The 23,718-nt window shown below is 41.1% G+C and overlaps 1 protein-coding gene across 1 annotated transcript in view; it reads left to right on the plus strand.

Moving 5' to 3' along the window:
* Positions 1–23,718, plus strand: part of LOC143017987 (ATP-dependent RNA helicase Ddx1-like) — a 74,871-nt gene that overhangs the window by 28,291 nt on the left and 22,862 nt on the right. Inside the window, exons 4-8 of the mRNA XM_076173025.1 lie at positions 73–272; positions 741–983; positions 11,537–11,713; positions 12,144–12,279; positions 18,418–18,536. Coding sequence (XP_076029140.1) covers positions 73–272; positions 741–983; positions 11,537–11,713; positions 12,144–12,279; positions 18,418–18,536 — 875 coding nt within the window. The remainder of the gene's footprint in view (positions 1–72; positions 273–740; positions 984–11,536; positions 11,714–12,143; positions 12,280–18,417; positions 18,537–23,718) is intronic.

Consider the following 23,718-nt stretch of genomic DNA (forward strand, 5'->3'; position numbering starts at 1 on the left):
GAGGCCATGGGAGAGACCAGAGGAAATGGATTGATTGATTGATTAATAATTCTTTCTTATTTCTGTTTCCAGCCCCACACTGGCTTCTAAGCTTCTTTGATAGAGATACTGGGATGGCTGTAACACCGGATGGCTTACGCTGTCAGTCCCGTGAGCCCAAAGCCTGGCAGGGTGTCCGGTGCACAAAGGGTGTTACTGGGAAGGGAAAATATTACTATGAAGCAACTGTATCTGATGAAGGATTGTGTCGAGTTGGCTGGTCAACAAGACAGGTGAGGTATTAGTGATATGTACATTAATGATGTGGAAGAGATTAAGGTGTAATGATAATAATTTCCAGTTCAGCTTTTTTGTGGAACAAGTCATGACCTTAGTCTATACATTTCATTAACTATGAAGTGGGTGAAGATTTTCCTGTTCCTTACCTTGATTTGCAGATAACAGCTGATTGAACGGTTGTTCTTGTTCATTTTTGTTTTTACATGAACTCTTTTTCTCTTCTTCGTCTCCTTTTCCTCTTCCTTCTTGCCTTTGTTCCATTGCCCCCCTCCCTTACACTCAGCCATTACTCAAAGTGAGAACTAGTCATGGTAGAGGAAAATCCTCCCCATTTGTCTCACCCATCACTTTCATCCCTGTCATTCCATCTTGCAACAATTCAAGGGTTACACCTCATCACTAACTCTGGCTGGTTATCCCCAGCACTGATTCACTGTAATAATTACTCTGGGCTTTTACAGGCTGCACTTGACTTGGGTACCTGCAAGTGGGGCTTTGGCTTTGGAGGTACAGGCAAGAAATCCAATTGTCGTCAGTTTGACGACTATGGTGAAGCTTTTGGTCTTCATGATGTGATAGGGTGTTACCTTGACATGGAGGGTATGGAGATGAGGTATTCCAAGAATGGTGTTGACCTGGGTAAAGCATTTTCACTGAGAAGTGACTTTAAGAATGCTACTCTCTTCCCATCATGTGTTTTGAAGGTAAGTTTTCCCCAGTCATGGTTATGGTAGATTTATAATTATACACACACACATACACTAGCTGCTTCATCGTCAAAGAGGAAGGAGGGTCAACAATTGAGCTCCGACTTAGCACTTTGTTGTTGGATTCAGGAAAAATGCCTTTTAGTTGTCTTTTGAGATGTAGTGTTGTGTTCTCAGTGACTGGTAAGGTATCTAATCCAGTACTTAAATAAGTATAGTTTTAGCACAAAATGGAGGAAAATAAAGAAGAAAAGAAACAAACCAACAAAGAGAGGATTAGACATGAGTAGAGTGGAGTCACCACTGGGAGTAATCCCTAAGAAAATGTGTATAAACATTACTCGGAAGACAACTCGGTGGTATGACAATAGAGTTTTTTCGGGATTTCAGAGGGAAAAGTGGAGCAATAGAAAAAATTATGGACATAGAATACTAGGATTAGCTGGGTGCTAAGAAATCAAGATATCAATGACTTGGTAGACGAATTAATTGATTTAGAATTAGACCATAGAGCTTTGCAATTAGAGATGTCAAACTTACACAGAACCAACGATGAAATAATCAGAGAATTAAATGATCTAAAAAGTGAACTAGATATGATTAAAAGAAAATGAAAGAAAAATTAGAATAGAAACAAAAATGAAGAACTAAAGCGGTCAAAGAACAATTACAAGCAGTGATTGAAAAAATGGGAGAATCAAAGAGACAGATTTTATTGAAATAAAAAATCAGTGGAAACAGGAACATGAAAATAACAAAAATCTCTTTAACCCCTTCCATACGGTGCCGCATACGTAGGCAGCATGAGGAGCAAGTGGAAACGCGATGCTGCCATATCGGCGTCTTGATTATATTTATTGTAGTTGCCCCTGCATTTTTACATACTCTCTAAACTGTCCTTAATCACATTTTCTATGGTTATCAAAATTCACGGGTGAAAGAGAGAACAATCGATATAAGCGGTGACTATATTTTATGATGCGAGTATTATTACGACACGTCGTACGGCTGGCAGCGGCTGCTGCCCGCGAGATTTAAGGCCCATACTGAAGAGGTTAAAAGAGATAGTACAACAACAGGTAGAAGAGAATGCAAAAGAAACAGTAATTAAGGTAATCAAAGAAAAGGAAAACTGGGTGAGAGACACAGTGGATAAAAAGAAGTGCATTGTGGTTTACAGTATCAAAGAAAAACATAATGTACACAAATACCAAAGAAAGAGAAGAGAAAGAAATTGTGAAGAAAATGCTGAAAGTGGTTCAGGACAAGGGTCAGGAATTTGAGAAGGAAATTGACGATGTGCATAGAATGGGTACATACTGTAAAGCAGGGGTTCCCAAAGTGGTCGATATCGACCTCCAGGGGTCAAAAGGGGGTCAGTGGATTGCTAGGGGTCGATGAGACCATCCAAGGGTTCAAAAGGGGGTCGGTAGATTGCTAGGGGCTCGAAAAGGGTTAGTAAATTACTATGGGGTAGAAAGTCAGTCTTTAAAATTAAATGGTTAGCATGAAATGATCCTGTTCTCCTCCCGTACTGAAACAAGGAGAATGATCAACCAACTAATATCTAAACTTAAAGAAAAACCATGGCATTTCACTGAGTCAAAAATTCTCCCCATTCTGTGCATGTAGGGAGAATCTCACATGCACACAACCACATCGTGAATGAACATCGAGATAGCTTGTGTAATATTATTGGCTTGAATATTACATATAGTAATATAATAAAGAATATGTAATATCACTCTTAACCACTTCACTCCGGGCCAAAATCTCGCGGGCAGCATTAGCTGCCAGACGTACGATGTTGCGTCATAATACTCGCATCATAAAAAATAGTCACCGCTTATATCGATCGTTCTCTCTTTCACCCGTGAATTTTTATAACCATAGAAAATGTGATGAAGCCAGTTTAGAGAGTATGTCAGTTAAGCAGGGACAACTACAATAAATATAATCAAGACGCCGATATGGCAGCCTCGCGTATCCACTTGCTCCTCATGCTGCCTACGTAGGCGGCACCGTATGGAAGAGGTTAACCCCTTCCATACGGTGCCGCACACGTAGGCGTCATGGACTTAGATCTCGGTGGCAGCAGCCAATGCCAGCCGTACGACGTGTCGTAATAATACTCGCATCATAAAATATAGTCACCGCTTATATCGATCGTTCTCTCTTCACCCGTGAATTTTGATAACCATAGAAAATGCGATTACAAAAGAATTAGAAAGAATGTCATTATGGAGGGGCGACTACAATAAATATAATCAAGACGCCGATATGGCAGCCTCGTGAATACACTCGCTCCCCATGACGCCTACGTGTGCGGCACCGTATGGAAGGGGTTAAAGCTACTGGTAGATTGTAAATATTTATTTTGAAACGCTTATGTTTATGTATATGTGAAAGTGTCTGTATCATTATTGGAACACTGTCGCTTTGATGAATGTTGCCATTTAGCCCGTTTGTAATAGATAAAAAAAAAAAAAAAAAAAAAAAAAAAAACGAATAGAATAAGTAAAATCCAAGGATACTAACAGTTATAATGGCTTACTACACATGGTGGGCATATGCTCACACAGATATTTATATTATAAGCTATTCAATAAAATAGTTATAATTGGAATCTCACTCTGAGACTTTGAAATGCGCTGTGATATGGTGATACAAATTTTCTTGCAACTTATTCAGCTTTCATTTTTCCCCTGATTTCTTGCTGAAAAATCATTCTAGGTTTTAATCTGACTTTTTTTTTTTTCTTTCTTTTTCCTTAAAATGATGATAATGCATGACTTTGGATAATGAATCTACTAAAAATGAAATATAATCGAGTGAAAAGTTCCCCATCAAAATGTAAACAAATGAAGTTTTCTTTCCCGGGTGATGCCATCAAGGCTGCTACACAGTATGACATGTTGCAACCAACCCCCACCCCACCCCTCTCTTGCTGAAGAGATGGGAGCCTGTAGTTCAGTACATTCTCAACTTGCATAGCACTGTCAGTTGTGCCAAGGAAATTATTATTTTGACTTGAATATTGTTTGTAGAAGAAATAATGGCTGCTGCTGATGCGAAGAAGCCGACAATATTCACAAGAATATTTGAAATATGGTTTCACTATTTCCTTTACCAATGAAACTGTGCCATTGTGCCTTCTGTGTGAAAAGACTTTCAATAGTAATGCCATGAAACCTTCAAAGATGAAAGACCATCTTGAAAGTATTTACTGACAAAAAAAAATCCAAAGACCTTGAATATTTTGTCACTGCAAAAAAAAAAAAATTAAAAATCAATCAAACATCAGGACTTTCTTCAATCATCTGCTAGTGTTGATAATGAAGGAGGCTTAACAGCATCATACAATATATCCTACATGATAGCAAAGAAAGGCAAACCACATACAATTGGTGATGAAATCACAATTCCAGCAATTAAAGAATTTGTTGAAACTGTATTGAAGAAAGATTCTCAATCTGCTCTTAAGAAACTGCCATTAAGTAACAATACTGTACAGAGACAAATTGATGAAATGTCAAATGATGTATAAAAAAAACTTGACATCTGAACTTCAATGCAGGACGTTTTCTTTGTAACTTGATGAATCAACTTTTGACCACACAAATCTTCTCATGGCATATGTGAGGTATTGCAGTCAAAGGCAAAAGTGCATCATTGATGAATTTTTATTTGCCAAGTATCTTGCAACTGGTTCAAAAGGTGAGAATTTTTAAGTGCTTGGAGGAGTATTTAAAGAAGCATGATATATCTCTTAGCAATGTTACTACAGTGGTTACTGATGGAGCACCAGCAATGGTTGGCCATATAGAGGATTTGCAGCTTTACTCAAGGAAAAGGTGACACTGTTCTTTGTGTATTGCATAGGCAACACCTTGTAGCCAAGAAACTCGGCAGTGAACTTCATGATGTTTTAAAAGTGTGCATCAGATCAATAAACAAAATAAAGGCATATCCACTTAACTCACGATTGTTTGCATTGCTATGTGAAGAGAATGATGGAGTTTTTTGCCAATTATTCATGCACACTAAAGTAAGGTGGCTCTCTAGGGGCCAAAGCTTACAAAGACTTGCAAAGTTGTACAGTTCAACTGTACAGTTTCTGGCATATATAGACCCATTTTTATGTGAAGAGTAAAAAAATTGTAAAAATGCTCTGTTCTATTTGGCAGACCTGTATTCAAAGTTTAACAAGTCATAGAAATGTCTGCAAGGTAAAGATGTTACCATTATTCAAGCCAGATCAATTCTACTAGGCTTCCAAGGCAAACTAACCCTATTTAAATCTTCTTTGGTACGCAGACTTCCAATATTTTTTAAATTTACAACAATTGATAAAAAATGAAAATGTTTCAAATGGTGACCTAGAGACATAAATAACTCGTCTGGACAAATTAATTGAAGACTTCAAAGTGCGGTTTGAAGACCTGGAGAAAATGCAAGTGCCTGAATGGATCCTTACACCATTTACCGTATTTTACGCCCTGATATTTGAAAGAAATTTCTAAGAAAAAGAAAGAAGTCATTCTCATACAAGAACACATTCATCATATACCCGACCACTGAACACAAAAACATAAGAAGCAAGGACGACACGTATTGTTTACATTATGAAATCACTTGTCCGATTTTGTTTGTATGGCGATGATACCGGTTGGTGATTAGTAAATATACTATACATTTTTCATTGTCCAAGGGTGGTTTTATTTTCATAAAAATAAGATAAAAATTTCAAAAATATGGATGTAGATATATAAAACTTCACTGCCGAATCATTTTTTCGGTGGGCGGTGGTCTAAAGTGTCTTTCTGCTGCTCTTTTACAGTGTTCTTTGGCATATCGTACAACTTGTAGCTTGTATGCAATAGTATAACTAAACCGTTTTGATGAACTAGCCATGGGTGATAATTTCCAGGACAAAAAATCTTATGACACGTGTGATAGCCTGGTGGTAACTGATAAAGGCACCTGGCATTTGCATGCATTCGTGTGTATGTGTGTGTGTGTGTTGCTATGAGACGAGGGAATGGCCCGATTTCTCCACACGCCGAGTAGGCTCCAGGAAGGATTATGGTATTGGAAATACTTGTAACAGCTAAGTACTGATTTTACATAATATAAAAGGTTGAATTAAATAGTACTTAAGCTAACATCATAGTGTAATGACTCAACATACAAATCCAGGTCGCTATTGGTCAAGTGTCCAAGCTTACATGAGCCTGGGTGTTGCCTTACAATACAACATTCGTCTTTGAAGACGCATTAGCATTTTTCAGGGTATTTTTTAGGAAAAAAGTGCGTCTTGTAAGCCGTAAAATAAGGTAATGTCAAAATAGAAAATGGAGGCATTGACCCACAGCTGCAGGAAGAATTTATTGACATGAGTATGGATATCGAAGCAAGTGCATTATTCAAAACAAAAAGTCTACGTGATTTTTGGAGCACTGAAAACAATGTTGCTAAATATCCTCAGTTTTGTGAAGTGGTTGAAGCTGGTTTTAGCCATGTAAATGAAATTCTAACAAAGCAGAGGAGCAAACTGAGTGTGGAGGAACGTGGAGACAACGACTAAAACTTACTAATCTACAACCTTGTTGATGCCCATTAGGCACATCCTTCTCATTGATGTTGTCCATAAATTGTCCATATTTTTTTCAGAAAAAAGGGATGTCATATTAAGATAAATTGTATTATGCCCATATATATTCTTTTCCCTTTGTGTTCTCTTTCAAGCATCATGCTGCTACTAATGCAAAATGCTACTACTGCAATTATTAATTTTCATAATCATTTTATGATATATATGTGTTGTATATATATAAACTTCTTATTCAACCTTTTAATTTAACCCCATCCATACGGTGCCGCACACGTAGGCGTCATGGGGAGCGAGTGTATTCGCGAGGCTGCCATATCGGCGTCTTGATTATATTTATTGTAGTCGCCCCTCCATAATGACATTCTTTCTAATTCTTTTGTAATCGCATTTTCTATGGTTATCAAAATTCACGGGTGAAGAGAGAACGATCGATATAAGCGGTGACTATATTTTATGATGCGAGTATTATTACGACACGTCGTACGGCTGGCATTGGCTGCTGCCACCGAGATCTAAGTCCATGACGCCTACGTGTGCGGCACCGTATGGAAGGGGTTAACAAACTAAAAACTTTCCTTAGTAGTTGGAAAATTATAAAACAAAATTCCAAAATCCAGTTTGGTGAACTGTGTAACTATAAAAGTACAATGTTTCTACTCTTGCGAGTCATTTTCTAATGCTGAAGGTTTTCTATTATTTTACACAACTATGAAAGGAGGATAGGGAGGGAAAGATAGCTGCAGTGGGAAATGCTAAGAAAATGACCGTGATGAGTGAGGAAAATGGAGGAGAAATAAGGAAGGATGAAGTGAAGGCAGTTGTTAAGATGATGAAAGCAGGTAAGGCACCTGGTCTGGATGGATGCCATACAGAATGTCTAAAAAAAAGGAGGTACAGTGAAGGTGGACTGGTTGGTGAGGTTATTTAATGTTTGCTGGAGAGAGGGTAGAGTGCCGGAGGACTGGAGGAGTGCCTGTATAGTTCCACTTTACAAGGGAAAAGGGGACATGTGTGAATGTAGTAGTTTCAGAGGGATTAGCTTGTTAAGTGTAGTTGGGAAGGCTTATGGGAGGATCTTGATTGAGAGGATTAGGAGAGGAACAGTGTGGATTTAGGATGGGTAGAGGTTGTGTAGATCAGATTTTTGTGGTAAGACAGATATGTGAGAAAGTTATAGGAAAGGGGAAGGATGTTTTTTGGGCCTTTATGGACCTGGAAAAGGCTTACGACAGGGTAGACAGAAAGGCACTGTGGGAGGTTTTGCAGATATACGGGATAGGAGGAAAGCTTCTGGGAGCTGTCAAGATTTTTTATGAGGGTAGTAGAGCTTGTGTCAGGATTAGAAATGGAGAGAGTGAGTGGTTCGAGGTAAAGGTGGGACTTCGTCAAGGATGCGTTATGTCGCCCTGGCTGTTCAACTTATACATGGATGGGGTAGTGCGAGAGGTAAATGCAAGGGCAGTGGGTCAGGGATTGGAGATGGTTAAAGAAAATGGAGAAATGTGGGAGGTGAGCCAGCTGTTGTTTGCGGAAGACACTGCGCTTGTGGCAGGATCGGAGGAGGGATTGAGGAAGTTGGTGACAGAGTTTGGGAGAGTGTGTGATGGAAGAAAGCTGAAGATAAATGTGGGTAAAAGTAAGGTGATGAGATGTACAAGGGGTGAAAGTGGCAGTAGTCTGGAAGTGAGCATTAAGGGAGAGCGACTGGAGGAAGTGGATAGTTTTAGATACTTGGGTGCAAATGTGGCAGGAAAAGGTGGAGGTAGACTGTAGATTGAGAGAAGTGAGTAAATGCCTTGATGGATTAAAAAGTGTAATGAGGAATAGACATTTGGGAATGGATGCTAAGAGGAGACTATGTGAAGGAGTGATTGTGCCAACAGCACTGTATGGGGCAGAAACATGGAACATAAGAGAGGAAGAGAGAAGGAGTTTGAATGTGTTTGAGATGAGGTGTCTGAAAAGTATGATGGGGGTTACTAGGCTGGATAGAGTGAGAAATGAGGAGGTGAGGAGGAGAACAGGGGTGGAAAGGGAGTTGGGAGATAGGGTTGATGAAAGAGTATTAGGATGGTTGGGACACGTGGAAAGAATGAGTGAAGAAAGACTAGTAAAAGAGGTATGGAAGGCAGATGTGGAGGGAGTGAACATGAGGGGACGTCCTAGGATGAGGTGGATGGATGGGGTGAAGGGGGCTTTGGGGAAGAGGGGAATGTCTGTTGAGGAAGGACGGGAGAGGGCAGAAGACAGGGATGAATGGAGAATGGTTGTATAAGGATGATGATGTGATGCATGAGGTGGAATGGGGGGTGAGGTAGTATGTGTGAGCAAAATTTGACGCAGCCCGAAGGGATTTCTCCCCGTCTTCTCCTTTTATGCATGGGGGGGGTCGCCGATTTAATGAAGCGGCCTTGCTGTGGATGTGCTGTGTCTTGCGACACTGCTTCTGACCCAGGGCAGTGGACAAGGTGCAGGGATGACCCATCCTCCAGGAGGTGCCAAGATGAAAGGGAGGGTGGAGGGGTGTGGAGTGTATTCAGGGATGGAATGGGTGGGAGTGATTTTATGCCTTTTCCTTTTTGGCTACCTCCCTTGTAAGAGGGGAAAAAGCCTTGGTATATGTATGTATGTATGAAAGCATGGATAGCATATATAATTCAACATTGTTATGGATATAGTAATGCAGAGTAAATAGGAATTACCATACTTGAAACAAAACAAACTATATGCAAATTGCCACAAACACGAAAACTGTGACAATGGTACTTTAGAAATACCATAAGTGATTTATGAGATCAAACAAGAACTACAGTCAAGAATTAAAATGTCAACAAAAATGAAAATCATAATGATGATGATAACACTATTGATAACTAAAATTATAATAATACATATACGGGAGGTAGCCAAAAAAAAGGGCATAAAAACCATTCCCACCCATTCCATCCCTGAATCATGAAAAGTATTGAATTCCTTGATAGAGAAGACTTTTTAAATTGGGATACGAGAAATACAAGAGGACATGGAAAACTCAAAAAGGACAGATATAGAAGAGATCTGAAAAAGAACAGCTTTCCCCCCAGAGTGATGGATGTATGGAACAAACTTGGCAAAATGATAGTGTGCAAAAACCATACATTAATTTAAGAACAACTGAAATACTGCAAGATACAAAGACAGGACACCACAAGCATAGCTCCCCATCCAGTAAGATACAACTAGGTAAGTACACACATTTATGAAAAACGATTGTCAAAACTAGAATTTCCGACCGTGGAACAAAGAAGAGAACGAGGTGACTTGTAGACCATCTACAGAATGATAAAAAGTATAGAAATCCTTGATAGAGAAGACTTGCTAAATTGGGATAAGAGAAACACAAGAGGACATGTAAGGAAGCTCAAAAAGGAGAGTTATAGAAGAGACCTGAAGAAAAAAAAAAAAAAAAAATCCCCCACAGAGTGGTGGATGTATGGAATGTACTAGATGAAACAGTAGTGTGTGCAGAAACAGTACAAGAATTTGAGCAAATTAGATATGACAAGATACAGAGACGGGACACTGTGAGCGTAGCTTTCCTTCCTGTATACCGTATTTTACGGCTTACAAGACGCACTTTTTCTCCTAAAAAATACCCTGAAAAATGCTAATGCGTCTTCCAAGATGAATGTTGTATTGCAAGGCAACACCCAGGCTCATGTAAGCTTGGACACTTGACCGATAGTGACCTGGATTTGTATGTTGAGTCATTACACTATAATGTTAGCTTAAGTACTATTTAATTCCACCTTTTATATTATGTAAACTCAGTACTTAGCTGTTACAAGTATTTCCAATACCATAATCCTTCCTGGAGCCTACTCGGCGTGTGGAGAAAACGGGCCGTTCCCTCATCTCATAGCAACACACACACACACATACACACGAATGCACGCAAATGCCAGGTGCCTTTATCAGTTACCACCAGGCTATCACACGTGTCATAAGATTTTTTGTCCTGGAAATTATCACCCATGGCTAGTTCATCAAAACGATTTAGTTATACTATCGCATACAAGCTACAAGTTGTACGATATGCCAAAGAACACTGTAAAAGAGCAGCAGAAAGACACTTTGGACCACCGCCTACCGAAAAAATGATTCGGCAGTGGAGTTTTATATATCTACATCCATATTTTAGAAATTTTTATCTTATTTTTATGAAAATAAAACCACCCTTGGACAATGAAAAATGTATAGTATATTTACTAATCACCAACCGGTATCATCGCCATACAAACAAAATCGGACAAGTGATTTCGTAATGTAAACAATACGTCCAATACGTGTCGTCCTTGCTTCTTATGTTTTTGTGTTCAGTGGTCGGGTATATGGTGAATGTGTTCTTGTATGAGAATGACTTTTTTTTTTTTTTTTTTTTTCTTGGAAATTTCTTTCAAATATTAGGGTGCGTCTTCCAAGATGCAGCGTCTTGCAAGCCGTAAAATACGGTAGTACAACTAGGTAAATACACAAACACACACATACAGAGACATATAACTGTCTTGCTCATATACTGAATGCATAGGTATGGTTTATTTGAATAAATGTCTATATTTGCTGGTAAATTTTTCAGTGCATTTAAAGGAATATGTGGGGATGAAATGGGTGGGAGTGGATTTATGCCCTTGACTTTGGCTACCTTCCTTGTAAGGGGGAAAAAGTTGGTGCTGTGAATGTGCTGTATCTTGCGACACTGCTTCTGACCCAGGGCAGTGGGCAAAATGCAGGGATGACCTGTCATTCAGGAGGTGCCAAGATAAGAGGGTGGAGGGGAGTGGAGTATGTCAGGGATGGAATGGGTGGGAGTGGTTTTTATACCTTTGTTTTATGGCTACCTCCCTTATAAGGGGAAAAAGCCTTTGGTATATGTATATATATATGTATGTGTCTACAGAATGCAGAAATGGCCTTCAATTTTGGTGCACAACCCTTCAAGCATCCCCCCAAAAATGGTTACATTGCTGTTTGTGAGGCCACCAAAGAATGCATTGTCAACAGTGATGTCAAAGGAGCAGGAGGTGATCAGAAGATGAAGGTTATAAATAATGCACCACAGGCTATCATTATTGAGGTATGACTGTGCACTAGTATTTTTCAAAAGCCTTTTGTATGTGGATGATGATTTTCTGTTAGAAGAGTCAGAAGTGTCTTGCTGCATTGCTTCTGATCCAGTGGGCTGAGGACAGAAACCCATCATCCACAAAGGGCTAAAATAAAAGGGAAATGGGTGGGAGTGGGATGGGTGCATTTCTTGGCTGGCTACCTCCTATACAAAGTGTAAGGAACCTTTTGGTATGCAGATAAATAGAGTGACTACAGAAGATGGTGAGGAGGAAATTGAAAGTCAATTCACCTAAGGATAAGGAAATTGTAGGGATTCAGTTGAAGGTGAGAGAAATGTATATACAGTATATGAAAGGGGCAAAGTACTTAATTTTTAAAGTATTCCATATCCTTTAATCCTTGATGATGTCTTGTTAACACAGCGATTTTTCTCACAGCCTTCCCGTGAGTTAGCTGAACAAACCCTGAAACAGATACAACTTTTCCGTAAGCACCTAGATAATCCTGTTGTCAAGGATCTTCTCATTGTGGGTGGTGTTCCTGTGAAGGATCAAATATCAGCTCTAAATGGAGGTTAGTTGCACTGAATTGTAATATTTTAATGCATTTAGTTCTTGTGGTAGGTATGTCAGATATATGGGATTGGAGGAAAGCTGTTAAGAGCATTTAAAAGTTTGAGAGTAATATAGCCTGTGTTAGAATTGGAAATGGAGAAAACGAGTGGTTTGAGGTAAAGGTAGAGATGTCATGTCACCATGGCTGTTCAACTTGTACAGGGATGGGGTGGTGCAGAAGGTAAATGCATTGGACTGGAGATAGTTAAAGAAAATAGACAAAAGTGGGAGGTGAGCCAGTTGTTGTTTGCAGATGACACTGTACTTGTGGCAGGGTTAGAGGGGGATTAAGGCATTTTGGGAAGGTGTGCAATAGGAGAAAGTTGAAGGTAAATTGTATCATCCGCAAACAACAGCTGGCTCACCTCCCACTTTTCTCCATTTTCTTTAACCATCTCCAATCCCTGACCCACCACCCTTGCATTTACCTCTTGCACCACCCCATCCATGTATTAGTTGAACAGCCAGGGTGACATAACACATCCTTGACGAAGTCCCACCTTTAAATTGAACCACTCACTCTCCATTTCTAATCCTGAAACATGCTCTACTACTCTCGTAAAAACTCTAGACAGCTCCTAGAAGCTTTCCTCCTATCCTGTATATCTGCAAAATCTCCCACAGTGCCTTCCTGTCTACACTGTCATAAGCCTTTTCCAGATCCATAAAGGCCCAAAAAACATCCTTCCCCTTTCCTATAGCTTTCTCACATATCTGTCTTACCACAAAAATCTGATCTACACAACCTCTACCCGTCCTAAATCCACACTGATCTTCACCAATTACTCCCTCTATTCCTCTCCTATTCCTCTCGATCAAGATCCTCCCATAAGCCTTCCCAACTACACTTAACAAGCTAATCTCTCTGAAACTAATACACTAGCACTTGTCCCCTTTTCCCTTGTAAAGTGGAACTATACAGGCACTCCTCCAGTCCTCCAGCACTCTACCCTCTCTTAAACATTTTGTAATAATAATGATAATATTAAAAAGTTCTTGCATATCTGCCTCACCACAAAAATATTATTCACATACAATCTTTCATTAAATAACCTCACCAGCCAGTCCACCATAACTGTACCTCCTATTTTTAGCCATTCTGCATGGCATCCATCCAGACCAGATGCTTTACCTGCTTTCATCATCTTGACAACTGCCTTCACTTTTTCCTTCCTTATTTCTCCTCCATTTTCCTCACTCATCACTCTCATTTTCTTAGCACTTCCCACTGCAACTATCTTTCCCTCCCTATCCTCCTTCACATTTAGCAACTCCCTAAAATACCCTTACTGCCTTCTCTTCCATTATCATCTCCCCATCTGCACCTTTTACCTTTTCCTCTCTACTTGATTTGCCTCTTCTTCCTCTTTTAATTTCTTTCCAAAACATTTTGTATTGCTTTCAAAATTTTCTGTCATACTCTTACCCCATTTCACATCTGCTCTCCTCTTTGCCTCCTTTAATTTTTATGCTTTACTTCTCTTTACTTTGTAGCTCTCATATGATTCCCTTGTCCTATTTTGTAACCAATCTATGAAAACCTGCTTCTTTTCTTCTACACCCTTCTTTGCTTCCTCATCACACCACTCTCTACCCATCCTTCTATTCCCTCCTGTCCTCCTTGTTCCACACACCATCTTTGCACACCTTATAACTCCCTCCTTGAACCATCCACATTCCTCCTCTACTCCTAGCTCTACTTTATCCTTCACTCCCTCCCACTCCTTTTTCAGCTCCTGATACTCCTACTTTCCTCATTTAAGCAGTTCATTTTAAGTACCTCCCTACCTTCTGCCCTTTTCCTCTTACTCCACCTATTCTCCACTCCTAACTTACCTTCCACCAAAAAATTATCTGATATTCCCCCACTCTCCCCTTAGAACATGTATATTCAAAGCTCATCCTACTATACTCCTGGTTACCACTATATAGTCCATTAATACTCTACCACCCTTCCATCCACCACCCTCTTCCATGTGTACATTTGCTTGACTTTCTTCCGAAGCACTATTTGCTATCATCAACTCTCATTTGAGACAGATCACCATCAACTCTCCACTACAATTTTTTTCTGGGATGCCATACTTCCCAATCACTTGTCTATTGCTTCATTTCCTACCTTAGCATTAAGGTTGTCCAACACCACTACATTGACCTTTCTCCCTAACCCCTCTATTCACTCATTTAAATCCAACCAAAAAGCCTCCCTTTCCTCTATGCACTTCACTCTACTAGGCCCATATGCACTTACAAAAATCCACATCTCCCTTCCCAGCTTCACCTTCATCCACAATAACCTTAAAGAAACCTACCACTCCACTACACACTTACCTATCTCTTCACTAACTAGTATAGCCACCCCTTCTCTCCCTCATCCTCACTTCACTCCTGAGAACCTCCCAACTACACTCCCAAACTCACACTCGCCCCTCCCTTTCAACTTAGTTTCACTCAGTGCCAACACATCAATCTTTCTTCTCACAAACACACTGCCTATCTCTTCCCTTTTACTCTCATCTGTACCACATCCATGCACATTAAAAGACCCAAATCTTAGGGTACTGTATGGAAAACTCCTAAACCCCCTTATGGCTTTACTTTTTTTAGGAATGCTCCCTTTAGGGCTACAGGTAGCAGGATTCCTAGTCCTATACCCGTCCTGATTTTTGTCACCTCGTACAACTCAAGTGGGAAGACTTGGTGGCAGCATTCTTCTCCCCCACCACAGGGTAGGCAAAAAAAGGAAAATAATATTTAGAGAAATGGTACAGGACAGTAAGAAGGGGTGGGGGGACAGCATAACAGAGGGACAGTTGCAATATAATAAAAGTGTCATAATTTCTGTATGAACAGAGTGTTCCTCTATCACAGACAAAAAGATGTGTGACTCTGGTCCATAGGGGTACCCCATATAGACCCTAAAGTATCATCTACATACTACTTTGCCACAATAACATGCAGCCAATACCCCACATGGGCTTTTATGGATCTGGAAAATGCTTATGACAGGGTCGACAGGAAGGCACTGTGGGAGGTACTGCAGATATATGGGATAGGAGGAAAGCTGTTAAAAGCAGTCAAGAGTTTTTACAAGAGTAGTAGAGCTTAGTGTTAGGATTAGAAATGGAGAGAGTGAGTGATTTGAGGTAAAGGTGGGACTTCATCAGGGATGTGTTATGTCGCCCCGGCAGTTCAATTTATTCATGGATGGGGATGGTGCAAGAGGGAAATGCAAGGGTAGTGGGTTGGGGATTGAAGATGGTTAAAGAAAATTGGGAGATAAGCTAGTTGTTGTTTGCTGATGACACTGTGCTTGTACCAGGATCAGAGGAGGGATTGAGAAAGTTAGTAACAGAGTTTGGGATGGTGTGTGAAAGAAGGAAGTTGAAGATAAATGTGGGTAAAAGTAAGGTGATGAGATGTACAAGGGGTGAAAGTGGCAGCAGCCTGGAAGTGAGTATTAAGGGAGAGACTGGAGGAAGTGAATAGTTTTAGATACTTGGGTGCGAATGTGGCAGGAAAGGAGGAGTGGGGGTGGAGGTAGAATGTAGGTTGAGAGAAGAGAGTAAATGCCTTGGGGGATTAACCTCTTCACTCCGGGGCACATTGCACATCTGGCAGCATTACCTGCCAGGCGTGCGATGTTGCGTCATAATAATCGCATTATAAAAAATAAAGTCACTGCTCAATCGCTCGTTCTCTTTCACCCCGGAATTTTGATAACCATAGAAAATATGATGAAGCCAGTTTAGAGAGAATAAGGGTCACGCAGGTACAACTACAATAAATATAATCAAAACGCCGACATTGGCATCATCGCGTACCCACTTGCTCCTCATGACGCCTGCGTAGGCGTCACCGTATGGAAGTGGTAAAAAGTGTAATGAGAAATAGACATTTGGGAATGGATGCTAAGAGGAGATTATATGAAGGAGTGATTGTGCTGACAGCACTGTATGGGGCAGAAACATGAAACATAAAGAGAGGAAGAGAGGAGTTTGAATGTATTTGAGATGAGGTACTTGAGAAGTGTGATATGGGTTACTAGCTGGATAGAATGAAAAATGAGGAGAGCAGGGGTGGAAAGGGAGTTGCGAGATAGGTTGAAAGAGTATTGGGATGGTTTGGACACATGGAAAGAATGAGTGAAGAAAGATTAGTAAAAGAGGTGTGGAAGGCAGAGGTGGAAGGAGTGAACATGAGGGGTTGACCTTGGATAAGATGGATGGATGGGGTAAAAGAGGCATTGGGAAAGAGGGGAATGTCTGTTGTGGAAGGACAGGAGAGGACAGAAGATAAGGGTGAATGGAGAAGGGTTGTGTATGGATGATGCTGTGATGCATGAGGGGGAGTGGGTGGGGGATGTGGGGTGAGGGATTATATATGAAAAATAAATTGATACAGCCCGAAGGGATTTCTCTCCATCTTCTCTTTTTCTGCATGAGGGGATGGAGAGCAGGGGTCGCCGATTTAATGAAGCAGCCTTGCTGTGGATGTGCTGTGTCTTGCAACACTGGTTCTGACCCAGGACAGTAGACAAGATGCAGGGGTGACCCGTCATCCAGGAGGTGCCAAGATAAAAGGGAGGAAAGAGGGTAAAGGGGAGTGGAGTATGTTGGGCATGGAAGGGGTGGGAATGGTTTATGCCTTTGTTTTTGTTGTTGTTGTTGTTGTTGTCGTTCCCTAGACTGTCTGTCCGAGCAGTCCCGTCTCCCCAAGGAAGGCCACAGCCGAAACTGGGTTTTCCCACAAATCCTTTATAGAGTGTATGTTGTGTTGTTTGCGTGCATGATTGTGTATAATGCAGTCTTCCATTATGTGTTGTATGGTATGGGGTGAAGTGTTACATCCTGGGCAGCTGTTCACAACATGGTCGTCCAGCCTCTTCTGATAGCTTAGAAGTGCTGGGTGGTGACCGCATCGCAGTCTGGCCAAGTGGACTCTGTCCTTTCGTGGGAGAGAGGATTCAGAAGGGTGGATATCAGGGGGTCTGGCATGCAGCAGTGTGTTGTCTTTCAGTGTGTTAATGGAGCGGTGAGTGATATGATTATGAATATGTTTCCGGAGGCTGGTATTTGGTGGTTATGGAGGAAGAGAAGAGAGTATCTGTGCGTAATAAAGGTCTTTGGGTGTAGTTTTAAGTATCTGTGCGTAATAAAGGTCTTTGGGTGTAGTTGCCTTTGTTTTTTGGCTACCTCCCTTGTATGGGGGAAAAGCCTTTGGTATATATATAAGTTCACCCTAGGCTTTTCACAGGTTTCAGTTTGGAGTTCACTTTGAGGCATTTCATTTACAAATACTGAGCTAAAATAGTTGTTTAAAATATCACACATTCCTTCATTTGAATATTCAAGTTGACCGTCAGCAGATTATTTCTAATAACCTTTTTATCTAATGTAAATATAGAATTCTTTGGGATTATATTTGGATTTATCAGCGATATTCACTTCATATTGCGTTCTCTTTTTAATATATATATATCTTTATTATTACATGATTTGTCATGCCAAGGGATGCTTTGATAGTCATTAGGTGCACCTGAGCACTTATTATTCCTCTCCCTCCTCCAGTTTCTTTGTCAAGCCACTTTGGGCAAGCCTTCCATGCATCCCATTCTTGATCTTCCTCTGAAGCTTACTTCACCCACCACCTGCCTTGCCCTGCACACTGTTCTTGTTAGTCTTTTTTTCACATATTGTTTCCATGTGCCCAAACCATCTCTGTATTCTTTGATTAGCCCTTGTCTGCCAGCTCTCTTTCTATCCCTGCTCTCTGCCTCATCTCTGTTTCTCACTCTATCCACACACAAGACTAAGGACACCTAATACTACACTGATCTTCTAATTTCTTATTGACAAGACAAAATCTCTTTACTAACTTACTAGTAAGCCAAACTTAGGCCTTGGGCAGCTACCTGGGGCATAAAAGTTTTGTATAAGAGAGAAATGAAATAATGGATTGATTTATGTGCATGAAGACTATCGTTCATTTCCCACATTTGAAGGCTTAACATGGCAATGGATACATTTTTATTTTATATATGTCAGTCCATTGTCCTTGGACTGTTTTCTTTATTACATAATTTTATATTACGTAGGTATTGATATTGTAAGTGGGACTCCTGGACGTTTGGAGGAGCTGATCAACACTGGGCAGCTCTCCCTTCAGGGCTGCAGGTTCTTCGTACTTGATGAAGCTGACGGGCTCTTGAAACAGGTAAGAAATTATTTTCTTTTTAATTATATTTTGTGCAAAAACATGAGCTAAGATGAGAGGGAACCAAATTAGCAGTGGATGGGAGTGATTGCTTGCCTTGGCTTGCTACTTTCCTAATAAGGGGGAAAAGACCTTCTGTATATCTATACCAAGATCTTCCCTGTGGTGGGGGAAAAGAATACTGCCACCAAGTAATTCCACTTGGATCGTAAGAGGTGAGAAGAAAGGGACGGGGATTGGGACTAGGCATCCTTCTCCTTGTAGCCCCACAGGGGACATTCCTAAAAAAAGTAAAGGCATAAGAGGGTCTAGGAGTTTTCCGACCAGCACCCTAAGGCTTGGGTCTTTTAATGTGCGTGGATGTGGTACAGATGAGAGTAAAAGGGAAGAGATAGGTAGTATGTTTGTGAGAAGAAAGATGGATGTGTTGGCTTTGAGTGAAACTAAGTTGAAAGGGAAGGGTGAGTGTAAGTTTGGGAGTGTAAGTGGGAGGTTATCAGGAGTGAAGTGAGGGCAAGGGAGGGAAGGGGTGGCTATACTAGTAAGTGAAGAGATAGGTAAATGTGTAGTGGAGTGGAAGGAGGTTTCCTCAAGGATAATGTGGATGAAGGTGAAACTGGGAAAGGAGATGTGGGTTTTTGTAAGTGCATATGGGCCTGGCAATGAGAAGAATATAGAAGAAAGGGAGGCATTTTGGATAGATTTAAATGAGTGCATAGAGGATTTAGGAAGAAATGTCAGTGTAATAGTACTGGGAGACCTTAATGCTAGGGTAGGAAATGATCCAATTGATGGAGTGGTTGGGAAATGTGGAGTTCCAAGAAAGAATCGTAGTGGAGAGTTGATGTTGGAAATGTGTCTAGAAAGAGAGTTGATGATAGCAAATACAGTGTTTTGGAAGAAAGTCAAGCATAAGGACACATGGGAGAGGGTGGTAGATAGAGTGTTAATGGACTATGTAGTGGTAAATAGGATTGTGATAGGATGTACATGTGCTAAGGGGAGAGGGTGGGGGAATATCAGGTCATTTTTTGTTGGAAGGTAAGTTGAGAGTGGAGCATAGATGGAGAAAGAGGAAAGGGACAAAAGTTAGGGAGGTGCTTAGAGTGAACTCTTTAAATGAAAAGGAAAAGGAGTACAAGAAGAAGCTGAAGGAGTGGGAGGGAGTGAAGGATAGAGTAGAGCTAGATGTGGAGGAGGAATGGGGATGGTTCAAGGAGGGAGTCACAAAGTGTGCAAGGATGGTGTGTGGAACAAGAAGGACAGGAGGAAATAGAAGGAAAGGTAGTGAATGGTGGGATGAGGAAACAAAGAAGGTTGTAGAAGAGAAGAAGCAAGCTTTCACAGATTGCCTACAAAATAGGACGAGGGAGTCATATGAGAGGTACAAAAAAAAAAGAGAAGTAAAGCAAAAGGTAAAGGAGGCAAAGAGGAGAGCAGGTGTGAAATGGGGTAAGAGTGTGAATGAAAATTTAGAAAGTAATAAAAAGATGTTTTGGAAAGAAATTAAGAGAGGTAGAAGAGGCGAATCAATTAGAGAAGAAAAGGTAAAAGGTGCAAATGGAGAGATGATAATGGAAGAGACGACAGTAAGAGGAAGATGGGCAGAGTATTTTAGGGAATTGCTAAATGTGAAGGAGGATAGGGAAGGAAAGATAGCTGCAATGGGAAATGCTAGGAAATTGAGAGTGATGAGTGAGGAAAATGGAGGAGAAATAAGGAAGGATGAAGTGAAGGCAGTTGTTAAGATGATGAGAGCAGGTAAGGCACTTGGTCTGGATGGATGCCATGCAGAATGTCTAAAAAAAGGAGGTACAGTGGTGGTGGACTGGCTGGTGAGGTTATTTAATGTTTGCTGGAGAGAGGGTAGAGTGCTGGAGGACTGGAGGAGTGCCTGTATAGTTCCACTTTACAAGGGAAAAGGGGACAAGTGTGAATGTAGTAGTTTCAGAGGGTAGCTTGTTAAGTGTAGTTGGGAAGGCTTATGGGAGGATCTTGATTGAGAGGATTAGGAGAGGAATAGAGGGAGTAATTGGTGAGGAACAGTGTGGATTTAGGACGGGTAGAGGTTATGTAGATCAGATCTTTGTGGTAAGACAGATATGTGAGAAACCTTATAGGAAAGGGGAAGGATGTTTTTTGGGCTTTAATGGATCTGGAAAAGGCTTATGACAGGGTAGACAGAAAGGCACTGTGGGAGGTTTTGCGGACATACGGGATAGGAGGAAAGCTCTTAGTAGCTGTCGAGAGTTTTTATGAGGGTAGTAGAGCTTGTGGCAGGATTAGAAATGGAGAGAGTGAATGGTTCGAGGTAAAGGTGGGACTTCGTCAAGGATGCGTTATGTCTCCCTGGCTGTTCAACTTATACATGGATGGGGTAGTGCGAGAGGTAAATGCAAGGGTGGTGGGTCAGGGATTGGAGATGGTTAAAGAAAATGGAGAAAAGTGGGAGGTGAGCCAGCTGTTGTTTGCAGACAACACTGCGCTTGTGGCAGGATCCGAGGAGGGATTGAGGAAGTTGGTGACAGAGTTTGGGAGAGTGTGTGATAGAAGAAAGCTGAAGATAAATGTGGGTAAAAGTAAGGTGATGAGATGTACAAGGGGTGAAAGTGGCAGTAGACTGGAAGTGAGCATTAAGGGAGAGCGACTGGAGGAAGTGGATAGTTTTAGATACTTGGGTGCATATGTGGCAGGAAAAGGTGGAGGTAGAATGTAGATTGAGAGAAGCGAGTAAATGCCTTGATGGATTAAAAAGTGTAATGAGGAATAGACATTTAGGAATGGATGCTAAGAGGAGACTGTATGAAGGAGTGATTGTGCCAACAGCACTGTATGGAGCAGAAACATGGAACATAAGAGAGGAAGAGAGAAGTTTGAATGTGTTTGAGATGAGATGTCTGAGAAGTATGATGGGGGTTACTAGGTTAGATAGAGTGAGAAATGAGGAGGTGAGGAGGAGAACAGGGGTGGAAAGGGAGTTGGGAGGTAGGGTTGATGAAAGAGTATTAGGATGGTTGGGACACATGGAAAGAATGAGTGAAGAAAGACTAGTAAAAGAGGTATGGAAGGCAGATGTGAAGGGAGTGAACATGAGGGGACGTCCTAGGATGAGGTGGATGGATGGGGTGAAGGGGGCTTTGGGGAAGAGGGGAATGTCTGTTGAGGAAGTACAGGAGAGGACAGAAGACGGTTGAATGGAGAATGGTTGTATATGGATGATGTTGTGATGCATGAGGTGGAATGGGTGGTGAGGTAGTATGTGTGAGCAAAATTTGACGCAGCCCGAAGGGATTTCTCCCCGTCTTCTCCTTTTATGCATGGGGGGGACGTAGAGGGGGGGTCGCCGATTTAATGAAGCGGCCTTGCTGTGGATGTGCTGTGTCTTGCGACACTGCTTCTGACCCAGGGCAGTGGACAAGGTGCAGGGATGAGAGGGAGGGTGGATGGGTGTGGAGTGTTTTCAGGGATGGAATGGGTGGAAATGATTTTATGCCTTTTCCTTTTTGGCTACCTCCCTTGTAAGGGGGATAAAGCCTTGGTATATGTATGTATGTATATACCAAGATATTTTCCCCCTTATAAAGGAGGTAGCCAAGTCAAAGGCACGTGCCTAAACCCATTACTCTCCCATCCACCCATTTTTCCTCCCTTATCATAGCTCCTCGTGGATGACAGGTTGTACTTGAATCCCGCCCACTTCCCTGGGTAAGAAGCAATGTAGTAAGACACAGTACATCCACATGAAGGCCGCTTCACTTAATTGGCAAAAAAAAAAAAAAAAAAACCATCCCTTCATGCAGAAAAAGGGAAGACAGGGAGAAATCCCTTCAGGCTGCATCAAAATATCATTCACATATAAGCACCCCCATCACCCACCCCTCCCTTCCTTGCATAATAGTATCATCTATACAGTCACTCACTACTCATCCCTATCTCCTGTCTTTTAGCTTCTTTGCTTGACAGACATTCCCCTCTTGCTCAGTGCCCCCTTCACCCCATCCAATAATCTTTCATGTGCCCTATCTGCCATCTTTTCCACTCCTATCCTTCTCACCTCATTTCTCACTCTATCCAACCTAGTAACCCTACTATCCTTCAAACCTTTCATCTCGAACACATTTAAACTCTATGCCTCTCAACCACTTCAGTATGAAAAGAAGTAAAGAAAGTAAATTCTGAAAGAGACCTAGGAGTAATTATCACCAAAGACATGGTGCCAGATACATAAATACATATACCAAGGATTTTCCCCAATACAAGGGAGGTAGCCAAAAAGGAAAAGGCATAAAATCATTCCCACCCATTCCATCCCTGAATACACTCCACACCCCTCCACCCTCCCTCTCATCTTAGCACCTCCTGGATGACGGGTCATCCCTGCACCTTGTCCACTGCCCTGGGTCAGAGAAACATACAATTTGTCAAGATCAGTAAAGGTGGCCTTTAAATACCTGGATAAGGAAATGGTCAAGAAAATATTACAAACACTGATAAGGCCAAAACTGGAATATGCAGCACTGATATGGTCACTCAGTACAAAAAAGAATACAAGAAAATTAGAAAGAATAGAAAGGGCAATGACAAAGATGGTCCCAACACTTTCAAACCTGACATATGAACAAAGACTGGCCAAACTGGAATTGCCAACCTTGGAACAAAGAAGAGAATGAGGGGATCTACTAACCATCTACAGAATTATGAAAGGAAAAGAATGCCTCGATAGAGAGGACCTATTAAAGTGGGACAGAGGAAAAATAAGAGGACATGCAATGAAACTCAAAAAGGATAACTACAGAAGAGATCTGAAAAAGAACAGCTTCCCACACAGTGATAGATATATGGAATAAATTGGATGAAGAAATAGTGTATGCAAACACAATACAAGAATTTAAGAATAAACTTGATCTTGCGAGATACAAAAATGGGTCACCACGAACATAGCTCCCCTTCCCGTACAATACAACTAGGTAAATACACGTATGTAGGCGTCATGAGCCGCAAGTGGGTACGTGAGGATGCCAGCATCAGCATCTTGATTATATATATTTTTTGTAGTTGTACATGATTTACTCCTGGATTCTGTGAACTGGTTTGATCATGCAGTGATACAGTAATACAGCACTGACTATTTTATAATGCAAGTAGTATGATACAAATTACATATGGCAGCCAATGCTATGCG

This window comes from Oratosquilla oratoria, chromosome 33 (assembly GCF_046742065.1).
Source record: "Oratosquilla oratoria isolate Oo_2021 chromosome 33, ASM4674206v1, whole genome shotgun sequence".
Taxonomy (NCBI): domain Eukaryota; kingdom Metazoa; phylum Arthropoda; class Malacostraca; order Stomatopoda; family Squillidae; genus Oratosquilla; species Oratosquilla oratoria.